This window comes from Mustela putorius, unplaced genomic scaffold (assembly GCF_011764305.1).
Source record: "Mustela putorius furo isolate JIRA1106 unplaced genomic scaffold, ASM1176430v1.1 tig00000738_pilon_pilon_pilon, whole genome shotgun sequence".
Taxonomy (NCBI): domain Eukaryota; kingdom Metazoa; phylum Chordata; class Mammalia; order Carnivora; family Mustelidae; genus Mustela; species Mustela putorius.
The window spans coordinates 5,116,515-5,135,569 of NW_025421463.1; the positions used below are offsets into that span (position 1 = coordinate 5,116,515).

The 19,055-nt window shown below is 45.8% G+C and overlaps 1 protein-coding gene across 2 annotated transcripts; it reads right to left on the reverse strand.

Moving 5' to 3' along the window:
• Positions 1-749: 749 nt before the first annotated feature.
• ADSL (adenylosuccinate lyase) lies at positions 750-18,768 on the reverse strand. 2 transcript variants are annotated; one of them, XM_045083810.1, is made up of 14 exons: positions 18,549-18,657; positions 17,611-17,810; positions 14,153-14,356; positions 12,422-12,466; positions 11,084-11,163; positions 7,572-7,743; positions 7,316-7,362; positions 6,546-6,636; positions 6,048-6,117; positions 5,759-5,906; positions 3,941-4,031; positions 3,061-3,150; positions 2,355-2,531; positions 750-882 (listed from the first exon to the last, which is right to left on the reverse strand). In XM_045083810.1, exons 3-14 carry the CDS (start codon positions 14,315-14,317, stop codon positions 796-798), a joined length of 1,263 nt encoding a protein of 420 aa, XP_044939745.1. In that variant the 5' UTR covers positions 14,318-14,356; positions 17,611-17,810; positions 18,549-18,657; the 3' UTR covers positions 750-795. The 2 variants fall into 2 exon arrangements, with proteins under 2 accessions (XP_044939745.1, XP_004771337.1); XM_004771280.3 differs by lacking the exon at positions 17,611-17,810 and having other exon boundaries at positions 18,549-18,768.
• Between the last annotated feature and the right edge of the window lie 287 nt (positions 18,769-19,055).

The window sequence follows — 19,055 nt, forward strand, 5'->3', positions numbered from 1 at the left end:
ATCCAACTGTACTGAATCAGGGTCCAGGTTACTTTGCTAGACACAGATCAAATTTACCTTCAGAAGAGAGGACCAGGAGTTTGATTACTTGCTCATGATCAAGTGAGCAGGTGAAACAGACTACGCTAGGTGGACAACATGCCTGAAAGAACAGAGCGAACTATCAACTACAGGCTGTGCTGCTGTAGGAAACAAGAGTCCAATTCAACATAATTTGTTTTTTTGAGAGAGAGGAAAAGCAGGGAGAGGAAGGGAGGGGCTGAGGGAGAAAGAGAATCTTTTTTTTTTTTTTTAAAGATTTTATTTATTTATTTGACAGAGATCACATGTAGGCAGAGAGGCAGAAAGAGAGAGAGAGGAGGAAGCAAGCTCCCCACTGAGCAGAGAGCCCGACGCGGGGCTCAATCCCAGGACCCTGGGATCATGACCTGAGCTGAAGGCAGAGGCCTTAACCCACTGAGCCACCCAGGCGCCCCGAGAAGGAGAATCTTAAGCAGGCTCCACACCCAGAGCTGAGCCTCACATGGGGCTCGATCTCACAACCCTGAGATCACGACCTGAGCTGAAATCAAGAAGAGTCAGATGCTTAACCAGCTGAGCCACCCAGGCGCCCCAACATGATTTATTTCTGCTTTGTAAACCTTGAGAATTTGAAGGCACTATGCAAAGAAAAAAGCGCCGCATCAATTTAAGGTGACAGGTAAAAGGTAAAATAAAGCATCAGAATAACATTTTCCAAGACTCAGCAATAAAAGTTAATGAAGCCAACGACTTCTTGTTTAATTTTTTCCAACGCTACAGACATAATTCTGCTTTCACCTTCATTACACTTTCATATGGTTTCAGCAGGGGATATACCTCCTCTTCTAAGAATCTCTGCACCTGCCAAAAAGGAAAGCAAATATAAGACAAAAGAAAATGTCAAGATGTAAATTTGATAAAGCTTTTTTCAATGTCCATTTATATCACTGAGAAATAATTTGATAAAGCTCTTACTCCACCAGTGAACTTCCATTTTTCTCAACCACCTGTCAGGAATCTGGCCCTAGGCTGAGGCAGCTCAACCCACCCTGCCCCCATGTGCTTCCCCACAAAGCAGCCCAGCCCAGCCCAGCCCAGCGGAAGTTGGTCTCCCCATCGCCCAACCGGTTCCCCCAGCTAAAATCATCACTGCTTCTTTCCTCCTCATTCAACCAGCTGCCAAGTGACTAACTTGCTAACCGGCCCTGCAATCTCTCCCCTTATCTGTATCTACCACTTTGGCTCAACGCCCTCACCATGTACTGCGTGGCCGCCTCTGGCAGCTTCCTTGCTGGTCTCCTGCCTCCAGTCTGTCTTCCAACTTGAAAGCCTGTAACTATTTCTGGGCACTTGGTGCTCCAGCAACACTGAAATGACTGCAGTTTCTCTCCCATGCTGAACTATGTTATATGCCAGTTCCTACTTGTCCCTAAGATTCAACTCAGATGTCAAGTCTTCCAGGAAGCCTTTCCGGACCTCTCCTATTTTAGAGCTGTTCTATTCCTCTTTTGTGATCCCAAAGAATGTGCTTCCCACAAATCCTGTAGGCATTCCTTGGTGTTATGACCTCTTTATAAGACTTCCCCACCAAGTTTTGACCCCCAGAACGAAGCATAGTATCCGAATGCATAATGAGCACCTCATCCGCACTCGTACGTCTTTTTGAATTAGCTCTTACAGTCTCTAAAAGACCAAGAGGGAAAATGACATTTACTGAATACTTACTATGCATTAAACACTGTGCTAAGTCTTTTGATCCATGTAACCACCAGCCTGTGAGATATGTATTCTTAACCTGCTGGCCATTGAAAGCCAGAAGTCAGGAACGAACCTGATGGATCTTCCTGAGGGTAAAACCCAATCTTTGTCCATTATACCACATGCTCCAGACCAGAATTCAGAGAAATCACAGGGAGAAATACTTAAGACAGCTCAAAACAACCAAATCATCACGTTAGCCTGCTCTGAATGCTTTCTGACTAGCCTCACTCTCATCGTACCTCTTATAAAAGTAGAAACATTGAAGACAGTATTCTAGGTTCTGTAGCCCAGCAGTGTAAATAGAGGGCATTTTGGGGGCACGTGGATGGCTTGGTTAAGCATCCAACTCTTGATTTGAGTTCAGATCATGATCTCAGGGTCATGAGATCACGCCCTGTGTTGGGCTTCATGCAGGGTGTGGAGTCTAAGACTCTCCCTCTTCCTCTGCCCTCCCCCCAGCGCCCTAGCCCCCACTTGCACAGGCTCTTTAAAAAAAAAATTAAAAAATAAAAATTTTAAAAAGAGCGCATTTGGGGAGGCTTACAGTGCTATGGAAGTTTTCTGGTGCTTACCTGTTGGGATGCACGACCTGTAAACGAAGAAGGATCCAGTAGATGGTCCAGCTGGGAGTGAATGGGACTGAAGTAGGCATCGGCCTGGATTCGCTCTATGAGGTCATTGTCACCCCCTTCCTGCTTGACCACAGCAGCTGCCTGCTGCGAAAGCACTCTGATTTTCTCATGGCAATCCTGGGAAGACAATGAAGTATGGTTGGCTTATTTACTAAGAGGGCATCTGAACATCTTAAGAAGTCATCCAACATCACATCCATTCTGTCTGTGGCTAGTACACAAAGCCCTTCTAGGCTGAAGTGGTTCCCCTCACAGTCTGACTCCAAGATCTTGACCCTCTGACCTTATCCTAGGCTGAACCTGAAGTAAATGCCCATCTTGCACTCCCTCCTCTAAAGCCTCACGAACCGTGTGCTCTTCTGTCCTGCCCACTCCCCCACCATTTCCTGTTTGGAAATTCAAACCTAATTCCTTCACTAGGAGTGGACCTTTTCTACAGGTGACTAAGTGATTCGCTTTTAACAACCCAAGTTCACCACAATCACTCTCTAGAGAAAAGCCTGTTCTATGGCAGAATACGGTTACTGCTGTGTACCACTACCATGATTGAGGGTGAAGAAAGAAATGTTTTCATTCTCCTTAAGGGAGGAGAACAGGACTAAAGGTGCACTTTCCACTCATCCAGGACCATGAGGGATCAACAAACCTGGCGGTTACCCCCAGCTTTCACCATGGCCATGATGATGTTCTCTGTGGCCATGAAAGGCAGCTCTTGCCGAATGCGTCGTTCAATTACCTAGAAGAATGAATGCAGGCCTAAGATGGCTCAAGGTTACAAAGTCACGCACACGCAATAAGAGATCCAAGTGACCAGCAAAACGCACACAGGACATGAACTATCGTATTTGTAAAGACAGAGAGTAGAATAGATCGTTTTCATTAACAGTGTATTTTTCAGTTTTCTTTCTAATCCAAAGTAGTATTATTATTTATTAACATATAACCTATTATTTGTTTCAGGGGTACAGGTCTGTGATTCACTAGTCTTACACAGCTCACAGTGCTCACCACTGCACATTTACTCCCCAATGTCCATCGCCCAGCCACCCCACCCTTCCCATCCCGGCTACCCTCCTCAAAGTATTATTCTGATTTAAAAAAGGAATACTGGTTTAAATAAATTTTTAAAAATTGCTTCATCGGAAAGATTTCTGAAACTGGAACTTTGTTGAAATTTCTATGCCCAATCTGAAGAGCCAAGTATGTAACGGAAATGAACCCATCTGCCTCAGGTACTTAAAAACGGGCAAAGGAAATCGTCTGCTCTGCCAGTCACGCCACAGCTGATGATTCCTGCTCATGAACAGTGTAAGCCAAAGGAGTTCCTTTTCTCTCTTCTACAAACATGTCTGTGGATCCCAGGGTTAGTTCTCTAGAGCTTACGTCATCACCTCCGGAATGTGCTCAGGCAGACCGGGATGCAGCTCCCCAAACATATTCACTTCAGAGCAGGAAGAGATTACACTTCCCCTCCCACAATTCAACCCCTCCCCCCAACATTTTGCTGTTCAATGGAGGCATCTTACTTTAGGGTACACCACCAATCCTTCAGAAATGTTCTGCAGCGTATTCAGTATCGTATCTGCAGTAAGAAATGCCTCAGCCAAACAGATACGTCTAGAAAACAAACAGCCCGTTCAGTTATCTCTTTAAACAAATACCCATTTGAGTGACATATATAGGGTGTGTCCCAAGAAGCTGCCTCACTGACTTGTCATGCCACATGTACTACGTGGACAACTTCCTTTCATCTCATGACTTCAGCTACCCCCATATCCTGATGACCCCGCCATCTATCACCCCTTGTCCAGGCCACCTGCTTCCGTACCAGATCAGACACCCCACTGGAGAGCTCCGCCTGGTGGATCTGTAGGCACCTCAAACCCTGAATTGCACTCAGCCACTTTTCCACTGCTTCCTGCTCACGTGTCACACCCACTCTTCTGCTCCCTGTGGCTCCTGCTCAGTAAATGGCACTAACACCACATCATGATTTTAATTCTCACTCCTCCACCACCAAGGTCGGCCAATCTGCCCCCGATTTTAGACCCATACCCCTCCTCTCTGATCACAAAGCCACTGTGCCAGTGAGCACGCAGCTTTTTTTAAAGTAGCCTCCTAACGTGTTCTGACCAGATTCATGTCCCCTTATATCCAATTCTCTAAACTGTTACAGGGAGCTTTAGCGGGCACATCTGATTAGGTCACACCCTGGTGAGAAGTATGCAACAGCTGACTTCTGAATGAGTTCACACGTTTTATTTCCATCAATGTCTTATTCCCCGGATTACACTAAGATCCCAGAGAGTTAGCTTTAACTATGTTTTTTTTTTTTTCAGATCCTACTACAGTGCAAGCAAACCAGAGTAATGTGAAACTACTTTTAAAAAGTACAGTATGGGGACGCCTGGGTGGCTCAGTTGGTTAAGCAGCTGCCTTCAGCTCAGGTCATGATCCCAGCCTCCTGGGATCGAGTCCCACATCGGGCTCCTTGCTCGGCAGGGAGCCTGCTTCTCCCTCTGCCTCTGCCTGCCATTCTGTCTGCCTGTGCTCTCTTGCTCTCCCTCTCTCTCTGACAAATAAATAAAATCTTAAAAAAAAAAAAAAAAAAAAAAAAAGTACAGCATGGAGCGCCTGACTGCCTCAGTTGTCTAAGTGTCTGCCTTTGGCTCAGGTCATGATCCCAGGGTCCTGGGATGGAGCCCTGAGTTGGATGCTTGCTCAGCAGGGAGCCTGCTTCTCCCTCTGCCCCTCCATCTGCTTCTGCTCTCTTGCTTTCTCTCAATACATAAATAAATGAAATCTCAAAAAAAAAAGTCTGGGGCACCCGGGTGGCTCAGTGGGTTAAAGCCTCTGCTTTTGGCTCAGGTCATGATCTCAGGGTCTGGGGATCGAGCCCTGCATCAGGCTCTCTCCTCAGCGGGGTGCCTGCTTCCCCCTCTCTCTGCCTACTTGTGATCTCTCTCTGTCAAATAAATAAATAAAATCTTAAAAAAAAAAAAGTCTGTTATTTCTTGAGTCTTAGAGCATCACCTCCTCTGTGAAGCCTTCCCTGACTCCTCTACCCCCTACCCTCCTCTACTCCCCCATCTTAGCTCCCACAGAGATGATCTCACACACACAATGATCCTAACACGCATCACACTGTTCTATATTCTTGCCTCCCTGTTAGATCCTTCCAGGATCTGTGGGGACAAGGAGACCCCTCCAGCCTCTACGGCGACAAGACCACTCTAGGCTCCGTGGCAACAAGGAGAAAATGTACAGATGCTCAAAACATCCTTCAGGCTCCTCTGCTGGTCCTCCCCGCAACTTGCTGTACACAGCACCCCCCTTCTACTGACCGATTGGCACTATCATCCAGTGTGCGCTCAAACCACTGCACAGAGGCCGTCTGCAGCGGGTCCATGATAAGGGTCATCAGGTGACGGGCGAGGCTGCAGCACCGCTCAGAGCGCATAGGGTTCCGCTTGTATGGCATTGCACTTGAGCCTGCCACGTACAAGGTGAAGCAAATGCAGAGACTTCAGAGGACAGTGAGTGCCCAAGCACAGTGCTGGGTGAGCTATTCACACATGCCCACCGGCCTCCCAGCATCTCTGCAGCACTCCCACATCTTCCCAGAACACTCACCAATCTGCTGTTTTTCAAAGGGTTCCTCCATCTCCTTGAGGTTTGCCAGGAGTCGTATGTCGGTACAAATCTGGGGGGAAAGGGCCACAGGCATCATCCCACAGTGCTGGTGCGCAGGACCCTGGGAGCAGGGGCTAGACTGATGAAGGAGGTGAGCACGTCCTCTCTAAGAGCTCCTGGAGAATATCTCGCTCAGACTCCTTCTGGCTCTTGAAGAGCAGGGATAACAAGGAAGGGAGCATGGAAACACGGTGTGGAACACTGCTGCAGAACACCAAGGACAGACAAGGCAAGATGAGCTTTAATAAGAACGCTGGAGCTAGTCCTGCCTTTTAACACACTTAATTTCAGAGCTGTCACCTGCAGACCCCAGACAGTGAAAATGAAGTTTGACATCTCTCAAGAGATAAGTCTAGATAGAAGTCTGAGGCAAATTCTATCTCTCTGCGGTATGTAAAGCTCTCAGCCCCACTCCCACAAACTGCCTCTACCACTCACCTTGTGCACAGATGCCCCCAAGCTAGCCAGCACGGACAGCACCTCAATATCCAGTTTCCGTGTGTAGGTCTGCCCTGTGATGATGAAAGCCCTAGAAATAAATGGAAAAGAATCATAAGTTAAATATTTCAGGGGCACCTGCTGGCTCAGTTGGCGGAGCATGCAACTCTTAATCTCAAGGTTGTTTTTCAAGTAAGTGTGGAGGTTACTTACAAATAAAATCTGGGAAAAAAAAGTTTTTTCAAAATGTGACTGTGCCAAACAAATGAGCAAAAACAGACCTTAAGCAAAAGCTTGGTCTCACTAGTATACTAAGTCCTACTGAGCCCCCATGACCTCACTGATCACATGCTTCTGAAACAAACTGTTCTTCCACCCTTTTTCCTAACACCCAGGCCCAAGAAGGAAGTGTGGGCCTGGGGTACCCGTGTCTTGTCATAACCTGATGGAAATGCGTGCAACAAGCAGCCATGGTGAAGCCTGGTGGCCCTCAGTGGAAATGGTCAGATTTAGATGAACCCACGGGAGGACCTCGATGTGGGTGAGACTACTCTAAAAATCTCAGAAGTAAACACTTTCCTTTTTCCTTATAAACTGTAAAAAAAGTAGAATCTAGACTATAAGAAAATAAAAACCCAGGCCAGAGATAAAACGATGGGCAGAAGAACGAAGGAGGAAAAAGTTAGGGTCAAATCAAGAGGTACACTGAACACAGGGCTTTCATCACTTAGCAGGGAATAGGGAAGCCAACACTTTTCCCATTTACCTACCTTTTAAATCCTGCCTTTTCTGTCACCATCTTGTCAAGCTGTTCTACCTTGGAAGAAAAAGACCTCCCTGTAGAAATCCAGGTGTGACCAGTATGAGAACATCTCAACATCCTGCCCAGGTTTCAACCCGTGGTACTCCTCTGGTCCAAAGACTCCACTCATCCCAAGATCAATCCTCCTCTCATCCTGGAGGTCAGCTTTGTTTCTGGTGTTCTCACCACTGAGTTTGCGTGTCCCCCAGTTGCTCTCAGAATACCTTCTGGTCATCTCCCTCGAAGAGCTGCAGGAAGCTGGCCTGAGTGCCAGTGGTGCCCTTCACACCCCGAAAGCGCAGGTCATCTCGGACCCGCTTCAAGTTCTGGAGATCCATGCAAAGGTCCTGAATCCAAAGACAGCAACGTTTCCCAACTGTGGTCAGCTGAGCAGGCCTAAAAATGACCCAAGAAGGACACACAGAAGTCTCAAACCAAGGACTTACTTCATAAAAGCTTCATTCCTTTTTTGAACAATTATTGCTATCCCTGGAAAGGGTAAGAATTAAAGTAAGAGACAGAGAAAATGGTGTAGACAAAAACAGACTAAGAGGTTTGGGTAAATAAGGATAAAGAAATTCAATGTCATTTATAAATATTCAATGATTATAGAGCTAAAGGTCTTCTAACATAGTTCTTTATCATCAAGAGGCAATAGAAGGGCAGGCACAATGTCTGTTTTGTTTGTTCCCAGACTTTGGCAAGTCAAATACACTCATGTAACAAACACTTGCCAAATATCCAATGTGTTCTTGGTTTTGAAAATACAGCAAACACAGAGAAGGTTCCTGTCCAATGGAGCTCACACTGTGGTATAAACAAGCAAATGAAGTAACTACTGATTTTTGGTCACAAATGTGAAAACATAAAATAATGAGGACACTGGAGAAAGCTACTCTAGACTGTCAACAAAGGAAGGCCTCTGAGAGACAAGGTCTGAGAAGGAGCTAGCCATGCTGTGGAGAACAGCCCCCAAAAGACATAACCAACGGACTCTAATGTAACAGACGAGGGCTTTGCTCCCCGTCCTAAGTCTAAATCAATCTACTGCAGGTCTGTTTCGGAGTGTAAAGTATAAGTATGAATATACTACAGTAAGGTTGGAGTTCTAATAGATGGTCTAGCTCATCCCAGATGGATTTTCACTTCCGTCAGGCTAATGACATGAACAGCTGGCACCATGAAGGCATACCATGAGCCACAGTATGTCCCCCATTAATCTCACGGCGTTTTCTAGCTAACTCTCCCAAGCAGATTACTGCTACAAGGAAAGATATAAACGGATGGCTTTGCTTGGATCTGTTCATGACAGCATTGCACATAACAGGCACAAAGTAGAAGCAACTCAAATGTCTATCAATGGAAGAATGGAAAACAAAATCTGGTATAGCCACCACTTCAGCTACAAAGAGAGACGAAGCACTCTACATGCTACGAGCCCTGAAAACATTAAGCAAACAAAGTCAGTCATAGTAAGAGGAATACTGCATGACTCTTTAAATAAAACATCCAGAAGCAGCAGATCCATAGACAGAAAAATAGATTGTGACTGCCAGGGGATAGTTAAGGAGGGTAATAGGAGTGACTGGTACGTGGGGTATGGGTTTTTTTGAGAGGTAATGGAAATATTCTGAAATTATGTACTGGTGACTATGTAATTCTGTAAATGTACTAAAAAACACGCATTACGGGCACCTGGGCAGCTCCATCAGTTGGGCATCCGGGGACTCTTGATTTCGGCTCAGGTCGTGATCTCAGGTCATGGGATTAAGCCCTGCATCAGGCTCTGTGCTCAGCAGGGAGTCTGTTTGAGAGTGTCTCTCCCTCTGCACCTCCCCTGGCTCATGCTCTTTCTCTAAAATCAATAAATCTTTAAAAAAAAACCCGATCACTAATTGCAGACTTAAAAAGGGTGAATTTTATCTCAATAAAGCTGCTTCCTGGGGCACCTGGGTGGTTCAGTGGGTTAAAGTTTCTGCCTTTGGCTCAGTTCATGATCCCAGGGTCCTGGGATCGAGCCTCACATCAGGCTCTCTGCTCAGCAGGGAGCCTGCTTCCTCCTCTCTCTCTGCCTGCCCCTCTGCCTACTTGTGATCTCTGTCAAATAAATAAATAAAATCTTTAAAAAATAAAAATAAAAAAAATAAAGCTGCTTCCCTTTCCCCCCTTTTTAAAAGTTTATTTATTTGAGGGGAAGGGACGAGAGAGCAGGGAGCCCAATGCAGGGCTGGCTCCCAGGACCCTGACATCATGACCTAAGCCAAAACCAAGTCAGCCGCTTAACTGACTGAGCCACCCAGGCACCCCACTCCTTTTTTTTTTTTTTTTTAAGATTTTTTATGTATTTATTTGACAGTCATAGATCACAAGTTGGCAGAGAGGCAGGCAGAGAGAAAAGGGGGAAGCAGGCTCCCCACTGAGCAGAGAGCCTGATGTGGGGCTCGATCCCAATACCCTGAGATCATGACCTGAGCTGAAGGTAGGGGCTTTAACCCACTGGGCCACTCAGGCACCCGCCCCCAACCTTTTTAAGTAGGCTTCATGTACAACATGGGGCTTGAACCCACAACCCAGAGATCGAGAGTCACGTGTTCGACTGACTAAGCCGGCCAGGTGCCCCAGAGCTGCTGCATTTTAAGTGCAGGAACTGACTATGCTGAGGTGATACTCATGCATCAGCACTTTTCTGAGCACCTAATGCTGCTAACTGGGGCAGCAGGTGCCCTCATCACGCTCCGCGCACAGGAACACCAGGATGCACGCGTTCTCAGACACTCTCCACTACTCACAGGAGCGGAAGAGGAGCTGCCAACAGAAGGCCACGTTCGTCATGGCCACCCCACATACCGCACACGGACTCCTCATGACAATTCCCTCAGCTTTCTGCTACCGAGAAATGCAGACCTGAACTTTGAGAAGATTAAACTCAACAGCCTCTCCTAAGTTATAGGAGATAATATCCTTGTTGCCACTCGATATCCCACTAAACTGTAAGGCAAATGCTAACACGCCACTACTGGAATGTCATCATTAGAAGTTCGCTACTAGCATTCCAAAAATGACATTCTCTGCTTTTGAAAAGGATTTTAGTTGATAATCATAAAAATATGTGCACACTTTATAGGGAAAAAATGTACTTATCCTATTATGCCACAAACGAGATAAATCAGGATTTATATCTTGGTGTATTTTCTTCCAATCTTTATACAATTTATATGCAGTCTTTATTCTACAACATTAACCTAAGTATATTTCCATGGTATTAGACTTACAAGCATCACTTTAATGGCTGCGTATTATTCTAGCCTATGAATATACTACATACTATACCTTATTTAATTATTCTCTTATTCTGGACATTTAGATTATTCCCAATGCTTACTACCAAAACCAACATGTCGTTTAACAGAGATCTTTGTACATAAGGCTTTTTGCATAATTTAGATTACTTCCTTGGGCTAGAGTCTTAAAAATGGAATTACTAAATCAAGGAGCATGAATATTTTCTACGGCTCCTGATCCAGATTTCCCAATATTCCCCCAATGAACTCTTAAGAATCTAGCTTTTACGGTAGGGACAATGTTCATTCCTCATAAGCATCCCAAGTTATCTGCTAAACTATGTTTTGAGATTCTTCACCTCTAGGCTTCCACAGAGAAGGGAAACTGAAGAAAGAAATGAAAGCCAAATGCACACAAACTAGCCCAAGTCCCAAGAAGTAATCATATCACTTACTGGAAATGTGTGAAACCTAAGGTGGGAAGATCAGCTCGTTCCTTAGCAAAGTCAGCAAGCCGAGAGATCACTCTAGCAAGCTGTAAGAAAGACCATGTAGAGAAGAATGAGTTCACTGTGAGCTTGCTATATAATCAGGAGTTAAACTTTTAGACAATATAAATTTATATTATAAAAATATAAATATAAATATAAATTTAGACAATGTAAATTAGATCTCCAGCCTGTGGAAGGCAGAGGCATATCTTTTCATCTTTGTATCCCAAAGTGCCTTCATGAGTTCAAAGCAACCAATATTTGAAAATTGAGTTGACTACCTAGAGTCATGAACTTTTTCTGCACAATTTAAAGATCACTTATGTGCTCATGCAGAAAAAAACAGGATAAAATCACAAATCTGACCCACATATTCCAACAATAAGCAGGTAGTTAACTTCCTTCATTTAAAAGGCTATGTTTTATTTTCATTTAAAAAATTTTTTTTTTAAGATTTTTAAAATTTATTTATTTGACAGACAGAGATCATAAGTAGGCAGAGAGGCAGGCAGAGAGAGACAGAGAGAGGAGGAAGCAGGGTCCCCACGGAGCAGAGAGCCCGATGTGGGGCTCAATCCCAGGACCCTGGGACCATGACCTGAGCTGAAGGCAGAGGCTTTAACCCACTGAGCCACCCAGGTGCCCCATATTTTCATTGTTTTTGAAGATTTTATGAGAAAGACACAGTGAAAGAGGGAACATAATCAGGGGGAGCAACAGAGAGAGACGGAGAAGCAGGCTCAAGCTGAGCAGGGAGCCCACAGGGGGTTTGATCCCAGGACTCTGGGATCATGACCTGAGTTGGGACAGACGCTGAACCCACTGAGCCACCCAGGAGCTCCTAAAAGGCTATGTTTTATTTATCTATTTATTTTTAAAGGCTATGTTTTTTTTTTTTTTTTAAAGATTTTATTTATTTATTTGTCAGAGAGAGCTAGCGAGAGCGAGCACAGGCAGACCAAGAGTGGCAGGCAGAGTCAGAGGGAGAAGCAGGCTCCCTGCGGAGCAAGGAGCCCGATGTGGGACTCGATCCCAGGACGCTGGGATCATGACCTGAGCCGAAGGCAGCTGCTTAACCAACTGAGCCACCGAGGAATCCCTTTAAAGGCTATGTTTTAAAAAGCATTTGCTTAGAGCATTTTAACCCAAAGAAACAATTAGTTCTACAGATCTGACACAGGATCGTTCCCTGAGTAAAAGACAACCTATTTATATTCACGTTATGTTGATTTATTTGAAAGTGGTGCCATGTCCTATCTTGGGGAAACCAGGGCTGACAAGAAACTGCTGCCAACTCCTTACCTTTGGCAAAAGCAGGTCAAATGCGTTTCTAAGAATAATCAGGTCCTGCAAAGGAAAATGCAGTGGTCTCACATTAAACAGCTTGGCCCAAACAATATTACATAACCCCTTTTAGCCCTCACAACTGGGCTTCTCAGCTAGCCACTTATCTCACTATAAGCTACCCTCGGTGCAAGCCAGAAGATCCTAGCAGAAGTTGTTCTTTTCAGGTTACTGTTTTAAAAGCACATCAACCTGGAGAGCAGTACTTCTGCAATCTCCAAGGAACAAAATCCTTATACCCCCAAAGGCCAGTGTACATGGTATCTAAAATGACTGGAAAACAGTCACGGGGCAAACTTCCATCCTGAATACTGTGAAGATGTCCAGGTCACCGAGCTCCCAAAGAGAAATTCCTGAGTCTCAGAGAAGCTTCCAGGGGGAACATTCCATTAGTTTCCCCTATCTGTGTCCACATCTACCATTGCTGACAACAACAACAACAACAACAAAAAGACATGAACCAGAATATCAAGGTTTAGGAAATTTAAAGCTGTCCTTGAGGGAAACAGGATATGCATTTCAGGCCAACTCACATGAGACAGTAATTGTGGAGCCCAACTACACACTGGGTATATGTAAAAAATAAAAAATAAAGTGTATTCCAAGGAAAGGGATTGTAGTTCTTCCATTATTTGAGTCACCAATTACACACAGATGCCTTTAATTATGTACCACTTGAGACTCTAAGTATTTGGGGCAATTTAAAAATCAGTGGCTTCTTTCTGACTTGGAAGGGTATCTGGAATAGAACTTCTGGTCCCCCCCGGCACAGTGTGATCCAGAGCACAGCTTTGGAGCCATTCTCCCTGGGCATGTATCCTTTCTAGCGGTGTGACATTAGGCAAGTTCTTCAACCTAAATGTCCTCATCCGTAGAGAGAGGAATCATAAAGCCAGATCCAAAAGACTACACATTCTGATTCCATTTATAGGACATTACCAGAAAAGGCAAAACTACAGAGAAAGAAAGCAGGTCAGTGGTTGTTTGGGCTGGAGAGCAGGAGTGGGAACTGACTGCCAACAGGCATAAGAACCCCTCAGTGTGATGGATGTGCCACAATCCAGACTGAAGCAAAGGCTGAACTGTAACAATTTACCAAAACTCACTGAACTGCACATTTGAGATAGGGAAATTTATGGTATGTAAACTACACCTCAAAAAGCCATCGAAAAATGGAGATAAAAGCAACTCTCTTATGGTTGTGAAGAATAAATGAAGTAAGACATATAAAGTGGTCAGAACACTGCCAAGGGCCTAGTAAACTCTTAAGAAAATGTGATATTACTTTTTCATGTTTGACGATAAACTCCTCTGCCAATTAAGTGTTTTGTGAAAGAATCCTAATGCAAACCTTTCCCCCCACCCCAGAAGTTACAATAAAGAGTTATAAAGGACTTTGGAAAGAAACCCCGTCTGGACAATGGCCTTGCCACTAAAACACTAAGACCTTGACTTGGGTCCCGCCAACCAATGCATAAACTGCATCTGCCAGTCTTCCATTACGGAAGTCATTAGGGGCTTATAGTTTAGATTGGAAGGATAACAAAAGCAGAAAATTCCTGAGTTTATGAAACCCCTACAGCTAATGATCTATGGAATCACTTCCTAAAATTAGACAAAAATCACATAAAATTCATAAATCCATTATGAAGACTGAATCCTAAGTGGAAACTAAACAGAGGCTCTTACCGTATTGTCTCCAACGTAGCAGGAGGTGGCGCCAAGATGAATTATGGCTGCAGCTTTTGGGCAGCAGTGGCCAAACGTGTGCACGTGAGCCATCACATCATGTCGCAACTGCTTCTCCTCCTCAGCTGCCATCTTGAAGTCGATGTTGTCCAGGTTTGACCTCATCTCCTGGATCTGTTCATCTGTGATAGGCAAACCCAATGTCTGCAGAACAGGCAAAGCAAAATAAATAACCTCAAATGTCACAACGACTTGAAGTGACACCAAGAAAAAAAAAAAATGGTTCATCTTAGCATTTACGCCCCACCTCCCAATTCTTAAATTCAAATTTGGGGTGGGGATCTGGGTGGCTCAGTTGGTTGAGCCATGCGGGCTCTTGATTTCAACTCAGGTTATGACCTCAAGGTCTTGGGAGGGAGCCCTGCCACAGACTCCCTGCTCAATGGGGGTGTCTGCTGGTCTCCCTCTCCCTTTGGCCCCTACCCCTCCCTCCCTCGCACATACTCTCTCTAAAATAAATCAATAAATCTTTAGAAAAAATAAAAATAAAATTGGGGGCAACGAAAAGTACATGGGGAGGAGGGCATGTTTTCTTTTTTTAAGATTTTATTTATTTTGGGGCACCTGGGTGGCTCAGTCAGTTAAGATACTGCCTTCAGGGGCGCCTGGGTGGCTCAGTGGGTTAAGCCGCTGCCTTCGGCTCGGGTCATGATCCCAGGGTCCTGGAATCGAGTCCCGCATCAGGCTCTCTGCTCAGCAGGGAGCCTGCTTCCCTCTCTCTCTCTGCCTGCCTCTCCAGCTACTTGTGATTTCTCTCTGTCAAATGAATACATAAAATCTTAAAAAAATAGCTCTTTCTTCCTTGGAAAAAAAAAAAAAAAGATACTGCCTTCAGCTTAGGTCAGGATACCAGAGTCCTAGGATCAAGAACCGCATCCAGCTCCCTGCTTAGCAGGAGAGTCTGCTTCTCTCCCTCCCTCTGCTCATGCACCGCGCTCTCTCTCTCGCTCACTCTCCCTCTTTCAAATACATGAAGTCTTAAAAAAAGGGATGCCTGGGTGGCTCAGTTGGTTAAACGGCTGCCTTCGGCTCAGGTCATGATCCCAGTGTCCTGGGATCGAGTCCCACATCGGGCTCCTTGCTCGGCGGGAAGCCTGCATCTCCCTCTGCCTCTGCTGCCACTCTATCTGCCTGTGCTCACTCTCTCTCTCTCTCTGGCAAATAAATAAATAAAATCTTTAAAAAAAAAAAAAAGATTGTATTTATTTATGGGGGGGAACATGCATGCACACGGGGAGGGTCAGAGGAAGAAAGAATCCCAAGCAGACTGCCTAGGAAGCACCATGCAGGGCTTGATCCCACTACCCTGAGATCACCACCAAGCCAAAACCAAGAGTTGGATGCTTGACCAACTGAGCCACCCAGACTCCCTGGAGGGCACAAGGTTTTTTTTCCTTTTTAAAAATTTTTTTTATTTTTGAGAGAGAGAAAGAGAGAGCTTGCACCCTCCAGCAAGTGGGTGTGGGGGGCATAGGGAGAAGCAGACTCCCCAACCAGCCAGGACCCTGGGATCCTGACCTGAGCAGAAGGCAGACACTTAACTAAGTCACCCAGGCACCCGAGGGCACGATTTTCTTAAATAATGTAAATTACATTCTAAGTAAATGCCAGAATATGCAATAATATATTCTGATCTTTGTTCTCTCTGCCTTTATATCTCTGCCTGGCTCACATATTTTGGTCTTTGGGCTCAAATGTCATCACCTCAAAGAGGTCCTTCCCAAGTCCCAAATGAAACATCCTTCTTATATGTCATTCAACTATCTCTTTTTTTTTTTTTAAGATTTTATTTATTTATTTGACAGAGAGAGATCACAAGTAGGCAGAGAGGCAGGCAGAGAGAGAGAGGAGGAACCAGGCTCCCTGCTGAGCAGAGAGCCTGATTCAGGACTCGATCCCAGGACCCTGAGATCATGACCTGAGCTGAAGGCAGCGGCCTAACGATCCCAGGACCCTGAGATCATGACCAGAGCCGAAGGCAGCGGCTTAACCCACTGAGCCACCCAGGCACCCTCAACTATCCCTTTAACCTAAATTTATCTACAGCACTTAATACCACATGACACTTTTACAAACGCATTAGCCTGTCCCTCCCCCTAGAATGTACACTCCATAAGAGGAGAGTTTGTTTTTATTGCTTACTTACCCCTTAGTGCTTGGCCCGTAAGTGCCCACAGTAAGGGATCCAGGTCAAAACTTTACTTTTGACCCAGATGGATTTACTTTGAGAAAGGAGAATTAAGAATGTTGCAAGTGGTTTTGCCAACAAATTATACACAGCAAACTCAGTAAAACTGAAAACCACTACAGGAAGTTATTGAGAAAATAAACACATAAACATCTTACATTCATTCATCACTGGAAAAACCAGGCTGGAAAAAAACAGCTTGCAGCCCAGAGGCAGCTCAGAATCCTGGATTCAAGTGCTAAATACACAGTGGTGAAATTCACTCAAACCTGTCTTGAAACTCCCAAGCCTTGACCCTGGGGAGGTTCATGCATCGAAGGCCTATCTTGTTTAAGACGGTAGCTACTTGCCAGATATGGCGATTTACATGTAAGCTGATTGAAATTAAAAAGTAAAAATTCAGTTCCTCAGTCACACTAGCCAAATTTCGATAGCTCAGGTAGCTATAGGGGCCAAGCTTTATGACAACAGAGGGTATCTCAGGTCTCCTTCCAAAGCAAAGCAGCAGGGGGCAGTGTGGCAGAACTGCTTCCTGCCCCCAAGCAAGGCATCTTGTTGAAATTCATCCCCTACCCCTGCTTTTCTGCATTCCTCCCGATCTCTTATTCAATTTTCTTCTTAGCTACTAAAAATCACTGCGCAGTTTATGCTAATTTCGACACCCTAACATATTCCAAACTCAGATTATACCAAACGTGTATGCATTTCAGGCAATGCGCTGACTCAGCAGAGGAAATGCATAATCTGAATCTGAAATCTGAATGCATATTCAGAGGACTCCACATTTCCGAAATTCCTGCTAGAAGACGTTTCCTAGTTATGGTGATCCTGGCATTTTTGAATGCCCCTACCCTCATCTATATAATGGAGTATCATATGAAAGAGAAAAGAGTACATGCCAGTACATGATAAATCACAACACCCTATTCAGGTCCTTTTCTACTCATTACTGTCATTTTAGCCGATAGTTGGTGAAGTCTTTCTGTGTCTCCATTCTGTCATCTGTCAAACATCTGTAAAACAGTACTTACTATACAGGATTTTTCTGAGGGTTAATGAGCCATTAGTATGCAAGGTCTTAAGACAGTGCCTGGCATACAGTAGACATGATAAATGTGTCTTCTATTATTATGTCACTTAATTTTCTTGAGCACAATGAAGGGGAAGTGGAAAATCTAGTGAGTTTTCTGCTTGGGGAGTTCGACTATACCTCGGTCCCAGGCACGCGCTCAGATTGTTTCCAAGTTTATTGATGCCCTTTGAGAGGACACTGCCATCTTGCCTGTTGTGGCATTTTCGTCTGAAACTTTATAGCTCTCTGGATCACCTTCAGCTTCCATCAAATCCTCTGGGAAGGCCCCTCTGGGGCTATTTCTGAAAGCGCTGAGCTGAACAGCTTTATATGCAGCTCTTAAAAAAAAGACACCAGAAATCCCATCAAATAATCCCTTACCCTGATTCTCCCTCCTTAGAAAGGCAAAACGCAGCCGAATGGACGGGAAATAGCGGCCTAGGAAATACGAATTTTGTAGTGACACTCCTATCCCTAACTCCATCGAGGCACCGTGGAAAATAAAGTGGCTGAGTGCTCAGGCTCGGCACCGAACCCAAGTTAACATCCCGGTTCCGCTATTAATGGTTAGGAGCCAACAACGCGCGTGGCTATCACTGAGGCTTGATTTCGCCCATACCATGTGGAATTTCCACATATAATGTGGAAAAGGCACCACCTAGTTTGCGAAGTTTGTACGAGTTAAACGGGAAAAGATGTGTAAAGAAATTAGAACAGCACACAAGCACGTAAGGAGCGCTCAGGGTCCGTGGCCAGCGGAGTATTCCAGCAGGAACGGCCAAGATAAAGCCTTAAAACCACAGGGTGCACTTCTCGCCGCCGCCTCCGCGTCCCTAACCCTCTGTGAGTCTAAACTAGGGAGACAACAGGTGTCGCTCCCGGGCCTCCTGCCCTGACCTTCCTCGGGCCATAGCACCTCAGGAAAGGGATACTCGGCCGAAAATAGCGGGGCAGCTGCCCCCTGGGGCCAGGCCCAGGCCCAAGCCCAAGTCCAAGCCCAAGCCCGGCGCCGAGCCGCGCACGTGCCGAGCGGGCCCGCCTCTCCCAGCCCGGCCCCTGTCCCCGTGGCCCGTTACCTGCTCGGCCTCCGCCAGCCACAGCCAGAGCTGCCGCCAGGTCCGGAATTTGTACCTGTCACTAAACACGAAGCACATCTCCGGGCTGGCATAGCGGGAGGCAAGCGGCGAGCGGTAGCTGTCGTACCCGCAGGGCGCCTGCTGCCCGCCGCGGTCGCCGCTTTCCGCCATCCCGACCGGGAGTACCTACTAGCTGAGGGAGGGCCAGCGAGGGCTGGAGCGGAAGTCCGGGGGCGGGACTTCCTCCCTTCGGGGCGGGACCTCCTCCACTTGGTCCCGCCCCGGGGTTCTGGGAGACGCCGGCGCGTAAAGTTGTCGGGCTTGGGCTGCCGGCGGGTGAGGTTTGGCGGGTTTCTCTTCGTGGACAAGGGACGTGATTAGCCTTTCGTTGGTTACTTAGCCACTCTGTGCCTCAGTGTCCCCATTTGAAAAAAGTTACGCTAATACCTGCCTTTAAGACTACCGTGAGGTGTCAGGGTATCAGACCGATGTCTGGGACACTTAGAA